We start from the raw sequence: 16610 nt of genomic DNA on the forward strand, positions 1-16610 counted from the left end.
TATCACTTAACTGTTTAATACACTTATCGCTACTTTTCTATGAATAGTTTATATTATTACTCTTATACATAAAGTTATTGATAGAGTGACGAGTACGCATGCCTAATTTACGAGAAAAGTTACATTCACTTTTGACATCGTTCACAATACTTTCTACACAATATTACTTACTTAGAAAGGTAGAGGAAATGTTAATTCCATCCGATCATGTGCCAACCTAAGACACGTGTTAGTCAATTCATATGATGGTTCCTATGAAAGATTTTTCTTAATAGATTTATCAGTTGGGTCATAGATATATCTATCAAGACTAAATTTGAAATTGTGGGGCTGCACTCGGATGCATAAACCACTTAATGCATGGAATCCAAGTTTAGTCACTATGTATTTAATAAATGGGTTGATATAAAATTGAAGATTTGCACTAAGGAAATTATATCTTGAATGTTATGGATCAATATGCACATGTTTTACGTTGATGTGTAGGTCTTTGAGACAAGGTGTCTGTAATTAAACATATTGTATGTTTTAATGATCAAATTGGTAGCCATCAAATGAATGGTAGAAAGAATATTGGTAGCGGTCTGAATTCATAAGATGATTATTGGATCAATGAGATTTTTAGGCTATATTTTATTCTTATTGGAGGCTAGATTTGGACATTTGAGATTGGTATTCATATGAGACTATAAGTTTATGTAATGAACTGTGTTATTTTACCATCAATAAATGTATCAATGGGTAAACTTATGCACTTATGGAGTCCACTGTTCAATCCATCGATCAAGATACTTGATAATGAACTTGAACATTTCTCCTCCATATTCAGTTACCAAATATCCTTTCATGTATTATGGAACATATGATAATATGATAATGTTGCGATATGATTATATGAAAGTTATACTCTATTTTAGTTGTCATATGTCTATGCATGACAGATTACTCCAGCCTCTTTGTATTGCAGATACAATAAGGCCGATTAACTTTACCACCAATTAGTTGAATGATGGGCTAGTGAAGTTGTTTGAATTGTAAGAGTATATTTAAGGTTAAGAAAGTTGGTTGTATTCATAGCCAGTGATACAACAACTATCATAATAAAAGTTATGCTTAGTATCTGTTACTTGATGGAGTCATAATTGTTGACTCTGTGAGGTTAGAAATGAGTTCAGTATGCTTTGACTTGAGATATGAATAATCAAAGAGGCTGCAACTGACTGCTAAAGACTTGATTGAGGAGCAAAAGGAGGAATCAGCCTAGGCAGAGGCTCATTTATGAGTAGCTAGTTGGTGAGGCAATAGCTTGCCAATACGATGATCCCTAGCTGATCTGAAAGGATGATTAGCCACAGTGGGATTAAGACATTAACAAATTTGTATGAGAAGAAAGCCTGACGAAGCAAAGATGGGTGGAGGTAAAAGGCCTACGGGTCATAAATCCTTTGACCAAGTGACTATTTAAAAGATTTGTCAATGATACATCGAAAGGAATGGGGCTGAGCCTAATATGAGCTACCAGTGTTGGCAACCCAACCTATACGAATAGAAATCCTATTAGATAAGTTCAATGGGTAAACAACAATACACGAGGTAGACGATTGCACTGATATAAATAAACCCCTTCTATGGTGTACGGTGCGAGCAGCAATGAAGAATGATGAGTTTTTGAACTCTTAATGAATCCATAGCCATATATTTGGTGTACCTAATTGTTGCGTACACTTGATGAAATTCTCTTATATGGGTGTGGAGGTGGATGCCGCTTCCTATGATAATCTAGGCGAATTCTCTAAAGCAATCATGAAATCCAGGTAATGGTATATGGCCGAAACGCATCGAACCACAGAATCACTTGTAATGGAAAAGTTGTGTGAGTGACATGCACTTGCGATCTACATCAAAAGGAATCAGGTTCAAGACTATGGTGTCACCTGATTCCTATAGACCTGTCATGTTTACTCTAATGTCGGTTCTAGTCTATGGTGACACCGGCACCATTGCACAACTCTTCCATCTTAACCTGAAATGTCAAAAATTTTGAAACATGTGGGGGATTGTTGTATTTTAAATTATTTTAAAATAATTTAGTGTTTCAAAATATCCGTTGGGACGGACCATGGCTGTGGCCATAGATGCGCATGTGCCCTACAGATGTGTCTTTTTACTGAAAGGTTATATCATTTCAATTTTGTTTTGAAAAGTTGTATCTTTTGAAGCCTAAGGGTCGCACCACTTGGGTTTAAACCCAATAGTCACAACCCTTTGTGAAAGGGTGTCTTCACAAAGTCTATAAATAGACTTTCTCTCATCTGTTTTAAAAAAGTAAGAAAAAGTTTGTTTTATATTAAAAGTATGGTTTAAGTGTTTTCTAGTTCGGGTTAAGACTACAAAGTGGTTCGAGCCTGTGTATAGTGAGTGGACCGCTAGAACCGGGTCATAGTCGTTGTATCCTGGAGGTCGATTGCTCTGGAAACCTGTTGCACTTGGGACACAGTCCAAGGGAAGCAAATTCAATTTCAAGCTGAGTGACTCATGTCACGCCTCGACTTCTATAAACCGATAAATTTTCTCTTTTTTTCAATTTAAATTTATTTTATTTAAATAGTTTTTCAAACTCTATATCCCAACAACTTCACTCTGCACAAAGTCTAATAGGAAATGTAGCGTACCCCGCTCCACCCAACCTATTTGCCATCCAGCTATGTCCGTCGGTGAAAAATCCGCCAAGACTTCGTTGGACGATGTCGACGGTCCACGCTCATGGACAAAGAATTAAGGATCCCTTATCCCTTCCGTGATTCTTTGGACTTTGCTTCTGCGAAAACTTTACTGTTCCATTGTGAGTTTGGCACTATTTAAAAATATGACACTAATCATCTTCCTCACCTGTGGTCCCAGTGGACGGCCATCCATACTGTTAAACTTGTGTGTCACATTGCAGGTGGACCATATATTTAAGATTACAATGATCAAGCGATCCTAACAATAGTAGGTAACAAATGGATTGTTAAAAGAAAAAGAACAGTGGTCGAAATTCAAAGGGAAAAATCAGAAGGTTAGTAGTATCATATCTGTGCAATTTTTCTGTGATGCTCCATCCATAGTTGGGTCAGTAATTAAGATGGTTTGGATTTCCATATAAATTATTACATGTGTATGGTTAAGAGTCACCACCAATTTTCACTGGGTGGAAAACCAATTAATGTAAAGACCTGAGCATAAGTTGCCTAGTCTAAAGACTCGGTCTTGCTTATCGCATTTTCACTCCGGTCTTCCTTGTACTTTTCCATGCAACCGTGGAGTCTACGCTTGCATGAGACTAATGATATGTGGAGTCCATGGTTTGGCAATCCAGACCGTTGATCTGATCATCCAATTGTAGATTGAGGTTGAACGAAAAACCTCCTAGATTTGAAGATTCTCAACGTTCAATCAATGGCCTACAAAGAGACATATGGGAGGCGGATTGCCTGCAAAAGCATTTAGCAGGAAGTTCCTGTGCTGGAAACATAGGTGGGCCCACTGTGATGTTTGTTAGAAATCCACCACGTCCATCCATTTTGTGAGATTATTTTAGTCCATGAGGCCAAAAACGAACTGGATCCAATACTCAGGTGGGCTGAAAACGTGAGGATTAAATGTCCACAGTTGAAATATTCGGGGGGCACAAGTTTTGAATCATGCTAATATTTCTGCCTTTCAGTTCATCCCAGAAGGAATGACGTTATGAACGGTATGGATGGCATGTAAACATTACTGTTGACTCAGGTAGGTTTCAACGGTATTAATTTCCCTACCCACCTTTTTCCTTTAGTGTGGCCGACTTGAGTATTAGATCCTTCCGATATTTTTTTGTTTTACGTCCTAAATGAGCTCACAAAACGGATGAACAGGATAGATTTCTCAAAAACATCAAGGTGGGCCACTGCTAGGTTTCCGCGTCCAGACGTATGTTCAAATATTGTTGCTAGAATAGGTCATGCCTGAAAGGTTGGGATATTCCAACCTTGAAATTTTTCCATCCATCTTCCATTCACGTGATGGATCGTATGGTATATGACCCGACGGGTACCGGACCTATGTACGAGTACATCGGGTCTGGGCGAAAAAAAGAGCGCGGATTTCCTGTAACCCATGTAACCTGAATCTCTGTGGGGCCCACTGTGATGTATGTGTGACATCCACTCCATCTATCAGTTTCACCTGGTACTCATTAGGATGTTAGTAAAAAAAAATCTGAAGATGATTTAAAACTCAATGGACAACATCCTGGGAAACAGTGATGATTGAATGGCCGCCATTAAAAACTTCATATGCCCACGGTAATTTATTTTATTTTATTTTTTTTCCATCCAAACTGTTGGTAAGGTTACACAGACCTAAATGAAGCCAAACACAAATATCAGCTTGAACCAAAACTTTTAAATGGTAGGCATTCAATCACCAGTGTTTCCTGTGATGTGGTCCACCTGAGATTTGGATCTACTTCATCTTTGGATCCCGCCACTAAAAAGAGCCAAAAAAACGGATGGACGGTGACGATATACAACATATACATCAAGTTGAGCCCCGCTGTCACGGCCTCAGTCAGTGGTCTGCTCACCGAATCCGCGTCCGTTGTAGCTTGTTCCGCTCCGGTTTGAACGACGGAAGTCATTTCCACAAAAAGGATACCTATATCTGAAATTGAAGGTCCGCGGGCCCCACTGTAATCCTGATGTAACATCCACACCGTCTATCATTGTTTAAACAGATACTTCAGCATTTTATGTGAAATATCGATTAGATAGAAAGTTTAATGGGCCATAAGACAGGGAACAGTGGGTTTGGGAGCGTCCACCATTGAATCCTTCCCGGGGCCGCCCTTATATTTACATGCCATCCAACCCCTTCATAAGGTGAGTCCCACTATGATGAAGGGAAAATCATATACCAGTCTTATACAAAACTTCAACGGGTCCAAAGAACCTTTCAACGGCATACGTCCAATCCTCAAGTTTCCTTGTGGTGTGACCCACATTGGTTTTCTATGGTCCTGATTTTTGGTATTAAGTGTTAATATGATATTTCACAAATGATGAACGAAGTGGATTTCACAACCACGAATCAATGTAGGCCCCGAAGTTGTTCTTTGATGGGCTTCTTTTCATAAATTTTTGGTGTGAGCGGGCATCATTCCACGTATAGCTGAAGATGGACGCGGATTGCGTCCTACCCCTGCCCGTCTCTAGCCCCGAACGGGCAGTTCTGTGGGTGGGCCCACCGTGATCTATCCGTCTATCCAAGCCGTCCACTGTAACAGGTTCGATGTCAAACAACCATTACAGTGGGCCCTAGGAGGCTTTTAATGGTGGACATTCAATCACTACTGTTTTTCCATGGTGTGGTCCACTGAGGTTTAGATCCACCTCATTTCTGGGTTTAAGCACTAAATTTATCTTTCAAAATGGATAGAGGGCATGGATAAAACAAATACATCATGGTGGGGTCCACATAGCACCGACCACTAGCCAGTAGCCACCTCGCTGATGGCAGCGTACTAGCCAAACCGCGTCCGTCCGTTAGCCATTTTCCACTCCGGAGGTTTTTGTGTTTGGTCCATAGCCCACCACAGGTTCAGAATCAGTCAATCATGGGTCCCACTTGTAGAAATTTGGAACAGTGTGGCCCAAGATTGAATGATGTAGGGCCTATTTATAGGGTCCATCTCCCACCTAGTGTGCAGCACAGATACGTTTGAGGGAGAGAGAGAGAGAGAGAGAGAGAGAGAGAGAGAGAGATGGGTTTGTATTTGTTGCTTCAGCTCTTCTGGCTATCAATAACAGTAGAAGTACTAGCATCACAACCTCTAGCAACAACCAAGCGCGGCTGCCCCGACAAATGTGGGAATGTTAGCATTCCCTACCCGTTTGGCATAGGCGATAACTGCAACATTGGCGTAGAAGGCTTCAATATCTCCTGCGATAACACTCTTCCCCATCCGAAACCATTTTGGGGCGAGCTTGAGGTTCTCGACATATCATTAACGCAGGGCCTAATGAGAATTTCAAACGATATAAGCTATAAGTGTTACAACAAAATCACAGGAGATTCGGTCAACTACTCCACCACTGGGCTCCAGTTATATGAAGATTACTCCTTCACATTCTCAGAAACCCTTAACAGATTCATTTCCATCGGTTGCGATACTGTTGGCTTGATCACTGGCGAATGGGGCAGCGACTTCACCAGTGGTTGTGTTTCAATTTGCCGCTTCCCTGACAACGTGACCACCGACGGCTCTTGCTCAGGGGCAGGATGTTGCCAAACCGAGATCCCAAAGGATTTGAAGAGTTTCGGGGTGGATTTTGCTAGCTTCTCCAGCCATCTAAATGTCTCAAGTTTCAATCCGTGCAGCTTCGCCTTTCTCGGGGAGGCAGATGTGTTCAGATTCAAACCTTCTGATTTGGAAGAAACCAACTTTTTGGAAAGAAGCAAAACCATTCCGGTAGTGGTTGACTGGGTCATTGGAAATGAAGGGTGCGAGATCGCACGGAAGAACTCGGCCACCTTCGCTTGCGTGAGCGAGAACAGCTTCTGCTATAGCCCGACCAGCGGTTCGGGTTACCGGTGCAATTGCACTGAAGGTTTCCGGGGGAATCCTTATCTCCATGGAGGATGCCAAGGTATGATGATCCTTTCCAACTCTATTTATTATCCCATGCAAATGCGTAGACACACCTTGTGGTCGTGAGAATGAGGTGGATTCGACAAGTGCGAAATCCAACCGTACGATCTTAAATGTTACTTGGGTCCAATCCACTCTTTTGATCCAATACGGATCTCCTCTTCTAGGGAGGTAAGGATCGTCCATCATGTGGTTGCCATCCTTGATGGCCCATCTTGTGGATGAAAAGGCATTCATTTTCTTAGCACCAGATCTGAACGGTACAAGTGGTTCTCTATTGGGCCATCGGAGATCAGATGTACCAAACGGCTCAAATCCATCTCATTAAGAGCAGCTACTACCATAATTAGCCTGGAATACGTGTGCAATTGCTCTCAAGGTTATGGAGGGATCCTCATCTCCCTTGAAGGTGCCAGGGCAGGACGATTCTTTCCAGGGACTGGGGTCCCAAACTGAAAATGAGGTGGATTGGACAAATCAACGACCCAAGCATTGATCTGGACTATACATTCAGTCTTATCTGCTTTTTGAGTAACACCCAGAAAAAATCAAGCATTGATCTGGACCATACATTCAGTCTTATTCCATTAGGGTGATGTTAATTACTGACCTGTTCTTTTTGCTTGTGATGGCTGGTTTGTAGATATCAACGAGTGTGAGGAGGATCACCAGAAGACACTTTGTCAACATGATTGCATAAATCTGCCAGGAAATTATTCTTGTTCCTGTCGAAAGGGCTACCGATTCCAGGAGGATAACAAATACTGCGTCAAAGACACAAATGAATTTCCAGTGACCGCTGTTGTTCTGGGTAAGCCCTTAATACCAATTACCATAATAGTTCAACAACTCATTCATCCACCAGACTCTTGGTCGAGTCAACTCAGCTTGAACTAATATCAGTCGACTCAACTTTAATTTTTGTGTTTGTTTGGGAGCTACTTTTTTTTTTTTTTTTTTTTTTTCCTTTTGACTTGTTCTCCAGCCAAGTAGTATTCCATAATTTCTTAGGAAGGAATTTTACGAAAATGAGCCCAACATGTGTACGTTACGCATAATTGGCTTCCATCTACAAAGCCTTACTATTATTACTTTTTTGCCTTCTAACAGTAACTTGAAAAGTTAAGGAATGAAAATGCCTTTGCTTGGAACCCAGTGCAGACGTTGCGTGTGGAAGAAACTTTGTAGCTTTAATCCCCAAACATGTTGTGTCACCACTTGGTTAGTTAGGCATCCTTTTCCGCCCATTGATGCATGTTCTTTACTGTACAAGACTATTTGATTTTTAGGAAGATTCAGAGAACTTTCAATATCAAAAAATCAAGCCATATTACACTAGACTCTAGGGCCTAAGTAGGAAAAATAAAGAAAAATAGAAAAGCAATATAGGAGTATGGAGAGTGTATTGCATTGAGCCATATTTGCAAGGTTTTAAGACCCGAGCAAGCGAAGTAAAGAAAATAAAGCAAAAGAAGATGCATGCGTATGTATAGGTTTAAGGAAATTATTTATGTTCTAGTATGTGTGGAACAGAATATGGCTTGATTCAAATTATGGAAAGGAAAATGGGAAATCAGACATCATTTTTTATTAAAATGAATTGTCAGACATTCCGAATTCCAACCCTACTCATGGATTTCAATGTCTTTATTGGCTTTGAACTTCAATTGACAAAGTAGTCTGGCAAGGAGAATTTTTCCAAGAAGATAGAGGACCCCACAAGTTTGGGCACATGCAACTTTAAGGCCAGGAAGAATATGACACGGTAGGAACTAGCTTCAGAATTTAGTTAAGTCGTTCTCCAGGGACTGACGAAGTACTCAATAACCTCTACCCTTTCTAGAATTTTCTCTCCTGCTTTTCGAACTATCCTCCTTTGTTTGCAGCAAGCTGCTTTAAATAGACAATGAGGTTTACTTAGGCCCGTGAGCAGAGAGACAAAGATGAGGGGAGGTTCAAGGCAACTTGATGCAACTGCAGTATCGTAAAAAGTGGCAGGCTCGAACACATTAGACCTTCGAAATAGGGCCACATGGTTGCTGGACATGGAAACGGGCCACCACGGACTGTTCTTATGCAGAAAGTGGCCCATGAACCATTTCTACGTCGAAACAATCCTTGAGAAACTAGTTTCATGGTTTGTTTGTAGGTATTTCACCTTTTTAAAATAAGGTCGGCATTTTGTGGGTGCTCCAGAGACCGTATTCCTCCTTTGGCTTGCCACCGTGTACTCTGGCGATAGCCGATCTAACTCGATATCTGTCTTCAAGGCTTGTCCTATGTCGCATGGGTGCTTTGATTGGGACCTAAATAAAACTGATGAGCAAGGACTCGATCTTCCTTAATGTGAGGTATCTACACACATGACAACTTCAACCCTTAATACACGACAACCTCGACCCTAACAACCCCGACCATTACAACCTCCACCCTTGACACATGACCCTTAACACCACAAGGGCATCGTCTATGGTGCCAATCATTGGGTATGTAACGAATCCACTCTGTCCATTAGAGTTGGCATTTCATAAAAGGCCATAGGCCAAAGAATAAGCCACACTTGCAAATTAGGTGGATCACACCACAAGGAAAATGTTGACAGTGAATGGCCACCGTTATCATTTGTTTGGGCATAAAGAGCTCATATCAGGTTGAAGTTAATGTATTCCCGCTAAAATAGTGGGCCACAAAAGGATAAATGGATTAAATCTTCCTTAAAGTGGGCCAAATTATCATGTGATGACCACCTCATTCAAGGGGATTGGATCTTAGAGGCTTCACTCGCAAGCTAAAGCAAGTATAGGTAGAATGAAAGTAAGGGCATTTTGGTTAGTGAAAAAGTTAAAAAACTGTCAAGCAATATAAAAAGTAGATAAAAAATAAATTTTTTTTAAAAAAAATTAAATTAAATTTTAAACTTTTTTTTTAAAAAAACAAAGGTTACTTTCTTGGAACGGTTATACCTTGAGGCCATTTAATAAAAATTCATTTCAAAATCAATCATAAATATTAATGGCAGTAAATGTTACCCATAACTTCAAGGAGGAAAAGGAAATGCTGCCTTGGGTGGGGCCATATTGGTATTAATGTAAAATTCACCCTATCATCAAGTGAGTCATCCCGTGTTAAGAATTTGGGCTTAAAAATCTCCATCCATGGTTCAGGTAGACCACAAGAGTGCGAACAGTGCACATGGAAAGCTCGCCTTCCAAACTATTTCCGATCGTGTGGCCCGCTTGAATTATGAATAGGCTTGTTTTTTGGCCTTTGGCCTACTTTTAGTGTTTTTTTTTTTTTTTTTTTTAAAAAAGAAGTTAAACTGGATGTATATTAATCAGGAAAAACCGGTATAACTCACCCAACCATCCGGCCTTGACCAGGGAGAAAAAAAATCCAGGCTGAGCCTATCATAAGCTACGTATGTGTATACCACCGTCCAGCCCCTCTGGACTGCCTGAACGGATCGACCTGCCTAATGATTCCCAGCCCGACCCTATCAAGGAACAAAGACTCTTGACCAAAAAGTACTTTTAGTGTCCCATTCAATGGTCGGAGTAGATTTCACATGCTCAACACAGTGGGCCTTATAAAAATTAACGGTGGACATCTCTATCAACTGTTTCCATCGGTATAGCTCATCTAAATTATATATTCACATGACTTTTTGGCTCTGAGCTCAATACATAATTACACATCGAATCATCTAAGAGGATCTCAAGTAACATCTTGTTCGTTGAAAAGTGATACCTTCCAAGGAACAGCTAGTGGATTAGGCGTTACACACGGTGGATGTTTCCTGTGGAACCCACCTTAGTATATGTGTTGTATATCCACGCTATCCATCAGTTTTTACATATCATTTTTGTACATGGTCCTGGAAATAAAGTAGATCCAAATCTCAAGGACCACACCACAGAGAACAGTGGACAATGAACACCCACCATTAAAAGCTTTCTAGCACCCACGGTAATGTTGATTTGCCTTCCAACCTGTTGATGAGGTCATATAGACTTGGATGAAGGGAAAACAGAAAATTCAGCTTGATCTAAACTTTGTCACCGCCAAGAAGTTTTTAATGGTCAAGTTTCCTATGGTGTGGTCCATTTGAGATTTAGATCTACTTCATTTTTGGGACCACCCCATATATTGAGGTGGAAAAACCAATAGACGGCATGGATATACAACACATACATCAAGGTAGGCCCCACAGTCAGGTATACACCCACTACGGTATTACCCCGGTTGCACCTAATCCACTCCCCAGTGGACTCGGATTGCTCGGGACAACACCTGGTGTTGACCTGGCAAAAATGTGTGGGCCTACTATGATATATATGCTGTATCTATCCCGTCCATCCATTTTTTCCGGATCAGTTTAGGGCGTGAGCTTAAAAGTGATTCATATCCAAAGTTCAAGTATCACAGAAATCAGTGGGGATAACACATACATAGCCGTGGGACTAGAGAATTTCAACAGTTCAAATCATTTTCCACTGCCTATTGACATTTTAACAGTTCAAATCATTTTCCACAATCATTAGACGGTCAAGATCGTTGTCAACCATGGTTGTATGTTCATATCACTGTTTTTCCAACCTTTGAGTGATCCATATTGCTTCTCACCATCACTGGACAGTCTAGATGGTGTCCGCATTCCACATCATTAGACGCTCGAAGCCATTAACCATGAACTTTTGAATAGCCTGTATCATTGGACGATCTAGATCATTGTCCATAGGCTTTTAAGCTGTCCAAATTGTTTTGCACCATCATTGAACGGTCCAGATCACTGTCCACGGACTTTTGAATGGTGTAGGTTCTTGTCCAGCAGCATTGGATGGTCCAGATCCTTGTCTACATACTTTTGAGTAGTGGTTCTGAATACTTTCCAATATAATTGGAGTTTTGAGGACTTTTGAACAATCAGATCATTGGATAGTACAAATCATTGTCCACAGGCTTTTGAACCGTCTAGATTGCCGTTAATCATCATTGGATGGCCTGGATAAGGGAGCAACTTCAGGTGCCCTTCACATAAAGAACTAAAATATCCGATGCATTTTTTGTGTGCCCTTCCTTAAATATTAAATGTGTGAATTTTATTTATTATTATTATTATTATTTTCTATTTATAGATATTAGAATATTACTTTTATTTAAGCTTTGTTTGGTAGATACATAGCCTTAATATTCCTCTGCCTGGAAAGTAAGAATTTTACTCTCTTTTTTTCCTTTTTTCTTTTTTTTTTTTGTTTTTTGTTTTTTGTGTTTTTTTTTTTTTTTTAAAGATTTTTGTTGAAATTTTTCTTAATTATATTTTGCCTTATTTTGGCCCTTCCAATCTGATTTATGAGGACGACATGTCTCACATCGTTGCTAACTTGGAGCTTGGAAAATATGGACCAAGTCGCCCCTCTATGATTATTCTTCTTTCAAAAAATGCACTTCTCCTATTACATTTTTAAGTTTTTGAAAATCCTCGTCACTTTCCGAGCTGGAAAATTACCAGATCAACCATCTCAGCCGTCATATAGATCGAGTTAAAGCCTAAAAAGAAGAAGAAGAAGAAGAAGAAGAAGGGAATAAAAAATTAAAAATTAAAAATTAAAAAACCTCAAATCACATGAATGAAGGGTTAAAAGAGTGAGTTTCAACATTTGGATCGATATAAAAATTATTAGCTTGCAAATTGACAAGGTTGAAATGAGCAATAAATAACATGTAAAAATCGAATAGCCCGACTGTCCTATGATTTCGATGGTAATGACATGCTTACACAAGTGAGACGTACAACAAAAGACCTGTTCGCAAACAATAAATTTGTAGCTGTAGGAAAATATGATTTTATCATAACATGCCTAACATATAGTTCTCAGCACGAGGCATTTTATGAAAGTCTAATTCACTTATCTTTGAGTGTCGATGCAGGTATTGGCTTAAGTCTCTTATTTCTACTCATTGGTAGTCCTTCCTTGTATTGGGTATGGAGGAAAAGAAAGCTCATCAAACTCAAAGAGAAATTCTTTCAACAAAATGGAGGTTTTCTATTACAAGAAAAGATCTCTTCTTGTCAATCATCTACTGAGCCATGCAAAATCTATACTACAGAAGAGTTGGAAAAGGCAACCAATAACTATGACAAAAACCAAATTGTTGGTCAGGGAGGCTATGGCACAGTTTACAAAGGAATTTTACCAGACAAGAGAATTGTCGCTGTTAAAAAGTCCAAAATTGTCGATGAGACCCAAATCGAGCAATTTATAAATGAGATCCACATCTTATCTCAGATCAACCATAGGAACATTGTAAAGCTCGAGGGTTGCTGTTTAGAAGCAGAAGTTCCCATCCTGGTTTATGAATTTATTTCAAGTGGAACCCTTTCCCAGCATATCCATGATGAGGGCCGTGTGTCATCAATTTCCTTGGAAAATCGTCTAAGGATTGCTGCAGAAACTGCTGGGGCACTTTACTATTTACACTCGGCGGCTTCCACACCCATTTTTCATAGAGATGTTAAGTCTGCTAATATACTTTTGGATGATAATTTCACAGCAAAAGTGTCTGATTTTGGAGCTTCAAGATTGGTTCCGTTGGATCACACTCGGATAACGACATTGGTGATGGGGACATGGGGATATTTAGACCCAGAGTACCATCAAACAGGCCAATTAACAGGAAAGAGTGATGTTTATAGCTTTGGTGTAGTTCTTGTGGAACTCTTGACGGGTGAGGGGCCCGTTTCTTCCACTAGATCCCAAGTTAATAGAAGCCTTTCTAGCTACTTCCTCTCATCGATGAAAGAGAATCGGATCTTTGAAATTTTAGAGGAACGAGTTCGAGAAGAAGGGACGGAAGAACAGCTCATTGCAGTTGCTCGGCTTGCTAAGAGATGCTTGAAACTTAAGGGGGAAGAACGACCTACGATGAAGGAAGTGGTGGTGGAGCTAGAGGGCTTAAGAAGGATTCATGAACATCCTTGGGAACCAAAGAACCATGAAGAGACTGAGAACTTGCTAGGTGAACCTGGAGCTTCGCAGGGCTACACTGGCAATGTAACAAATGAATATAGTGTTGATGGCCACACCCTATCAGCACTAGATATAGAGATAGGGCGTTGATTCACTTCCATTAAAAAGATCTTACCACACTTAATTTCTTTCGAAGGTAAGACCCTAATATCTTATCTTGTTTTTGCAACTAAGATGAATACCACAAAGGGAATTGATATCTTCAACAACTCTAATTGATTTGTTCATATACCCATTTTCTGTTTTGGAAATTGAAATAGTGCCTTTTTGTTGGGTGTCAATATAGTGGAGATTGAAGAAGTAGAATATGGTGGAGCAATCTTTCTGCATTACTCATGCCAGGCTGATGTGTGAATTGGGTCCACCAAGATGCAGGGGCCAGCATGGATGGTTTATCTAAAAATCACTCATATCTCATCTTTGGCCATTATAGTGTTGAAAAACGAAATACTTAGAACTATCAAATATGAAGTGAGATGAACTGTAGAAAATGTTTTATTATTAAATGTAAGCTATCCATCCTGGTGCCAGTGACCTAATAGGTGCATTAACCTGCCACGTGGTATGTGGAGAGATGGCTCTACCATATAATAGTTCTTTTGGGTTGATACATTGTAGCATCCAATCCACTTGTGGTACCTCCATTCAATTCTCAAAATGGGTTTAAGTAGTGTATGCAAATCACCAAAGTGGGTGGAAGTAGTAGCTCCCTATTCTAATATGACATTTGACTTTTTGTTAACATTTCAGGTAAAATAGTGTTGTATTGTGCTAAGGGAGATATGGTTCATATACTACAAGTCAGTAAGTGTTTTCTACGACTCACGTTCACCTGTGGATACAAGTTATTAATATGTAGTAGAAGGTATTCGCCTACGTCCACCGTAATGTGGTGTGTTCAAGTATAAAATACGCATGTATAAGTTGCATATATGTGCAATTATATGGATAGAGATCCCCTACTTATCTGTTGGTCTCTTTTATGTATTCCTCGCATTCTCAATAAAGTATATATGATGAACTTTTTCAAAATGTAGTCCCAGCAACTCTAACATAGTACCATAGCCCACGTCAGGGGCTTGGATCCAAACCGTTCCTAATTTCACCAGCATCAATGATGAACCCCAATCATCCAAAATATTACCATTCTAGATCTAGATCAACTCACGACTTGCACTCTTCTATTGGGGAGTGGATTGCTTGTCACCCTCATTAATGTTGGTAGCTAGGTGGGGCCCACCATGAGGTTTGGGAGACATCCACTCTGTCCATCTATTTTTCCACGCGACAGAAAACAATGGGGGTTGAATGTCTACTGTCGAAACAGCACAGGCCACAAACGTTTTGGATCAGGTAAATATTTTCATGTGTTCAGTTCATTCCAGTGGGAATGAGCTCATGAACGGTTTGGACAGCGTGCAAATATCATGGTGGAATCTGAATATATATATATATATATATATATATATATATATTAAAGGATATATTCATTTAAAGGGGAAAAAAAAAAAAAAAAAACTAGTCCAAAAGATTCGAACGGACCTGTCAACCAAAAACAAAAACAGGCCAGACCATCATGAGAAAAAGAACAAAAGTAAAACTAATCCTCCCTCAATCTCTCCAAACCCGCTCTATCCATAAATAACAGACCTCTAATGATTTCGGATGGGGACCAAAGGAATCCAAGCGAGTCTGACTATCGCTACACCTGCAAGTTAGAGCGTCCGCTACCACGTTAGCATCCCTAGGGATGTGAGTTAGCTTGACCTCCATAATATCGATGAGCGACTTGATTCTGGCCTGCCAATACCAAATGGTCCATGCCGAAGAGAATTTGTTGGAGAGGGTCCCTACCATGGATTTTTTTTTTTATTTTTTTTTTATTTTTTTTATTAAGGGCAAACGACGGCCCAGACGCCATTCAATCTCCAAAAAGGATTTACATTCGGGTCGGCCCAGGAAAAGATCCAGGCCAACCTATCGTAACAGACAACTGAACGGAAAACAGAAAACTGAGCTATACGGGACTAGACAGGAAAACGGCACTCCCGCCACGAGACAGGGGAGCTGCATAAAGGACAGGGAAAGAAACCAAAAAAAAAAAAAAAAAACAGGGCCCTATGAAATCTTTTTAATGGCCCCTAACCCCATTTTATCCAGCCTGATTAAACCTAACCTCAGATGGAAGAGCGGAGAAATCCCGGTAGGAGGAGAACCGCTGGGAGCTACTCCCGATACGAGTTAAGGCATCCGCCGGGCCATTTCCTTCCCTTGGGATGTGCCGAAAGGAGAACGACCCACGAGAAGCCAGCGCTTGAATTCTCTTAAGCCAATGGTTCCAAGCCCAGCTTGGATTGTGCGACCCTGAATGCCCTGTGTTGTACAGGCGGCTTTTAATGAAAAAAGTAGATCTTTTACTAATAATAATAAAAAAAGATCGGATTGCGTGACCCACAAATTGAGCCAATGACAAACCTTGAATCCAACTCCACCTCAATCTTGGAAAAACCCAGACTAAGGCAAGAGAAAAGCCCATTCCACACCGCTGGGAGCTCCGCCAGATCCAACCCCGAAACCCATAGAGAAAGCGAAAAGAAGGTTTTCATCTAAATTCCTGCAAATCCCCCCCACCTCCCGAAGGGCCTGGATTTCCCCGCGCCGACCCATCCAAATTTAGCTTAACCCAGCCTTCTCTCGGCTTTCTCCACCTGACCACTTCGAAGACAACCCTCCTCGAGTCCCTGGGCCCCCAACGCTAAGGGCGACCAGCTACCAATGAACACGGGCAATAATTGACCCACTAGACACAGCCTTCCCACCCATCTTAGCAGCATTCCTGGCCCGCCAAGTCTCCCAAAGGAGCAAACTCGGCATGATCTTCTGATGGGCCACGTTCTTGCCTCCCAGGTCCG

The 16610-nt window shown here is 40.6% G+C and overlaps 1 protein-coding gene across 3 annotated transcripts; it reads left to right on the forward strand.

Moving 5' to 3' along the window:
• Nucleotides 1-5747: 5747 nt before the first annotated feature.
• LOC131253524 (putative wall-associated receptor kinase-like 16) lies at nucleotides 5748-14664 on the forward strand. Of its 3 annotated transcripts, none has more exons than XR_009175245.1 (4): nucleotides 5748-6668; nucleotides 7314-7481; nucleotides 12599-14370; nucleotides 14402-14664. XR_009175245.1 is itself a non-coding variant. In XM_058254549.1 (4 exons), exons 1-3 carry the CDS (start codon nucleotides 5783-5785, stop codon nucleotides 13786-13788), a joined length of 2244 nt encoding a protein of 747 aa, XP_058110532.1. In that variant the 5' UTR covers nucleotides 5748-5782; the 3' UTR covers nucleotides 13789-13834; nucleotides 14449-14664. The 3 variants fall into 3 exon arrangements, 2 of the variants coding, with proteins under 2 accessions (XP_058110532.1, XP_058110533.1); XM_058254549.1 differs by having other exon boundaries at nucleotides 12599-13834; nucleotides 14449-14664; XM_058254550.1 differs by lacking the exon at nucleotides 7314-7481 and having other exon boundaries at nucleotides 12599-13834; nucleotides 14449-14664.
• Nucleotides 14665-16610: the final 1946 nt, after the last annotated feature.

This window comes from Magnolia sinica, chromosome 8, assembly GCF_029962835.1.
Source record: "Magnolia sinica isolate HGM2019 chromosome 8, MsV1, whole genome shotgun sequence".
Taxonomy (NCBI): Eukaryota; Viridiplantae; Streptophyta; class Magnoliopsida; order Magnoliales; family Magnoliaceae; genus Magnolia; species Magnolia sinica.

Bases quoted from the DNA above. Each gene is read 5' to 3' on its own strand.
- LOC131253524 (XM_058254549.1), top strand. From the start codon at position 5,783: ATGGGTTTGTATTTGTTGCTTCAGCTCTTCTGGCTATCAATAACAGTA. The intron at 6,669-7,313 runs GTATGATGATCC...GCTGGTTTGTAG, and splicing joins TCTCCATGGAGGATGCCAAG to ATATCAACGAGTGTGAGGAG. The intron at 7,482-12,598 runs GTAAGCCCTTAA...GTGTCGATGCAG, and splicing joins AGTGACCGCTGTTGTTCTGG to GTATTGGCTTAAGTCTCTTA.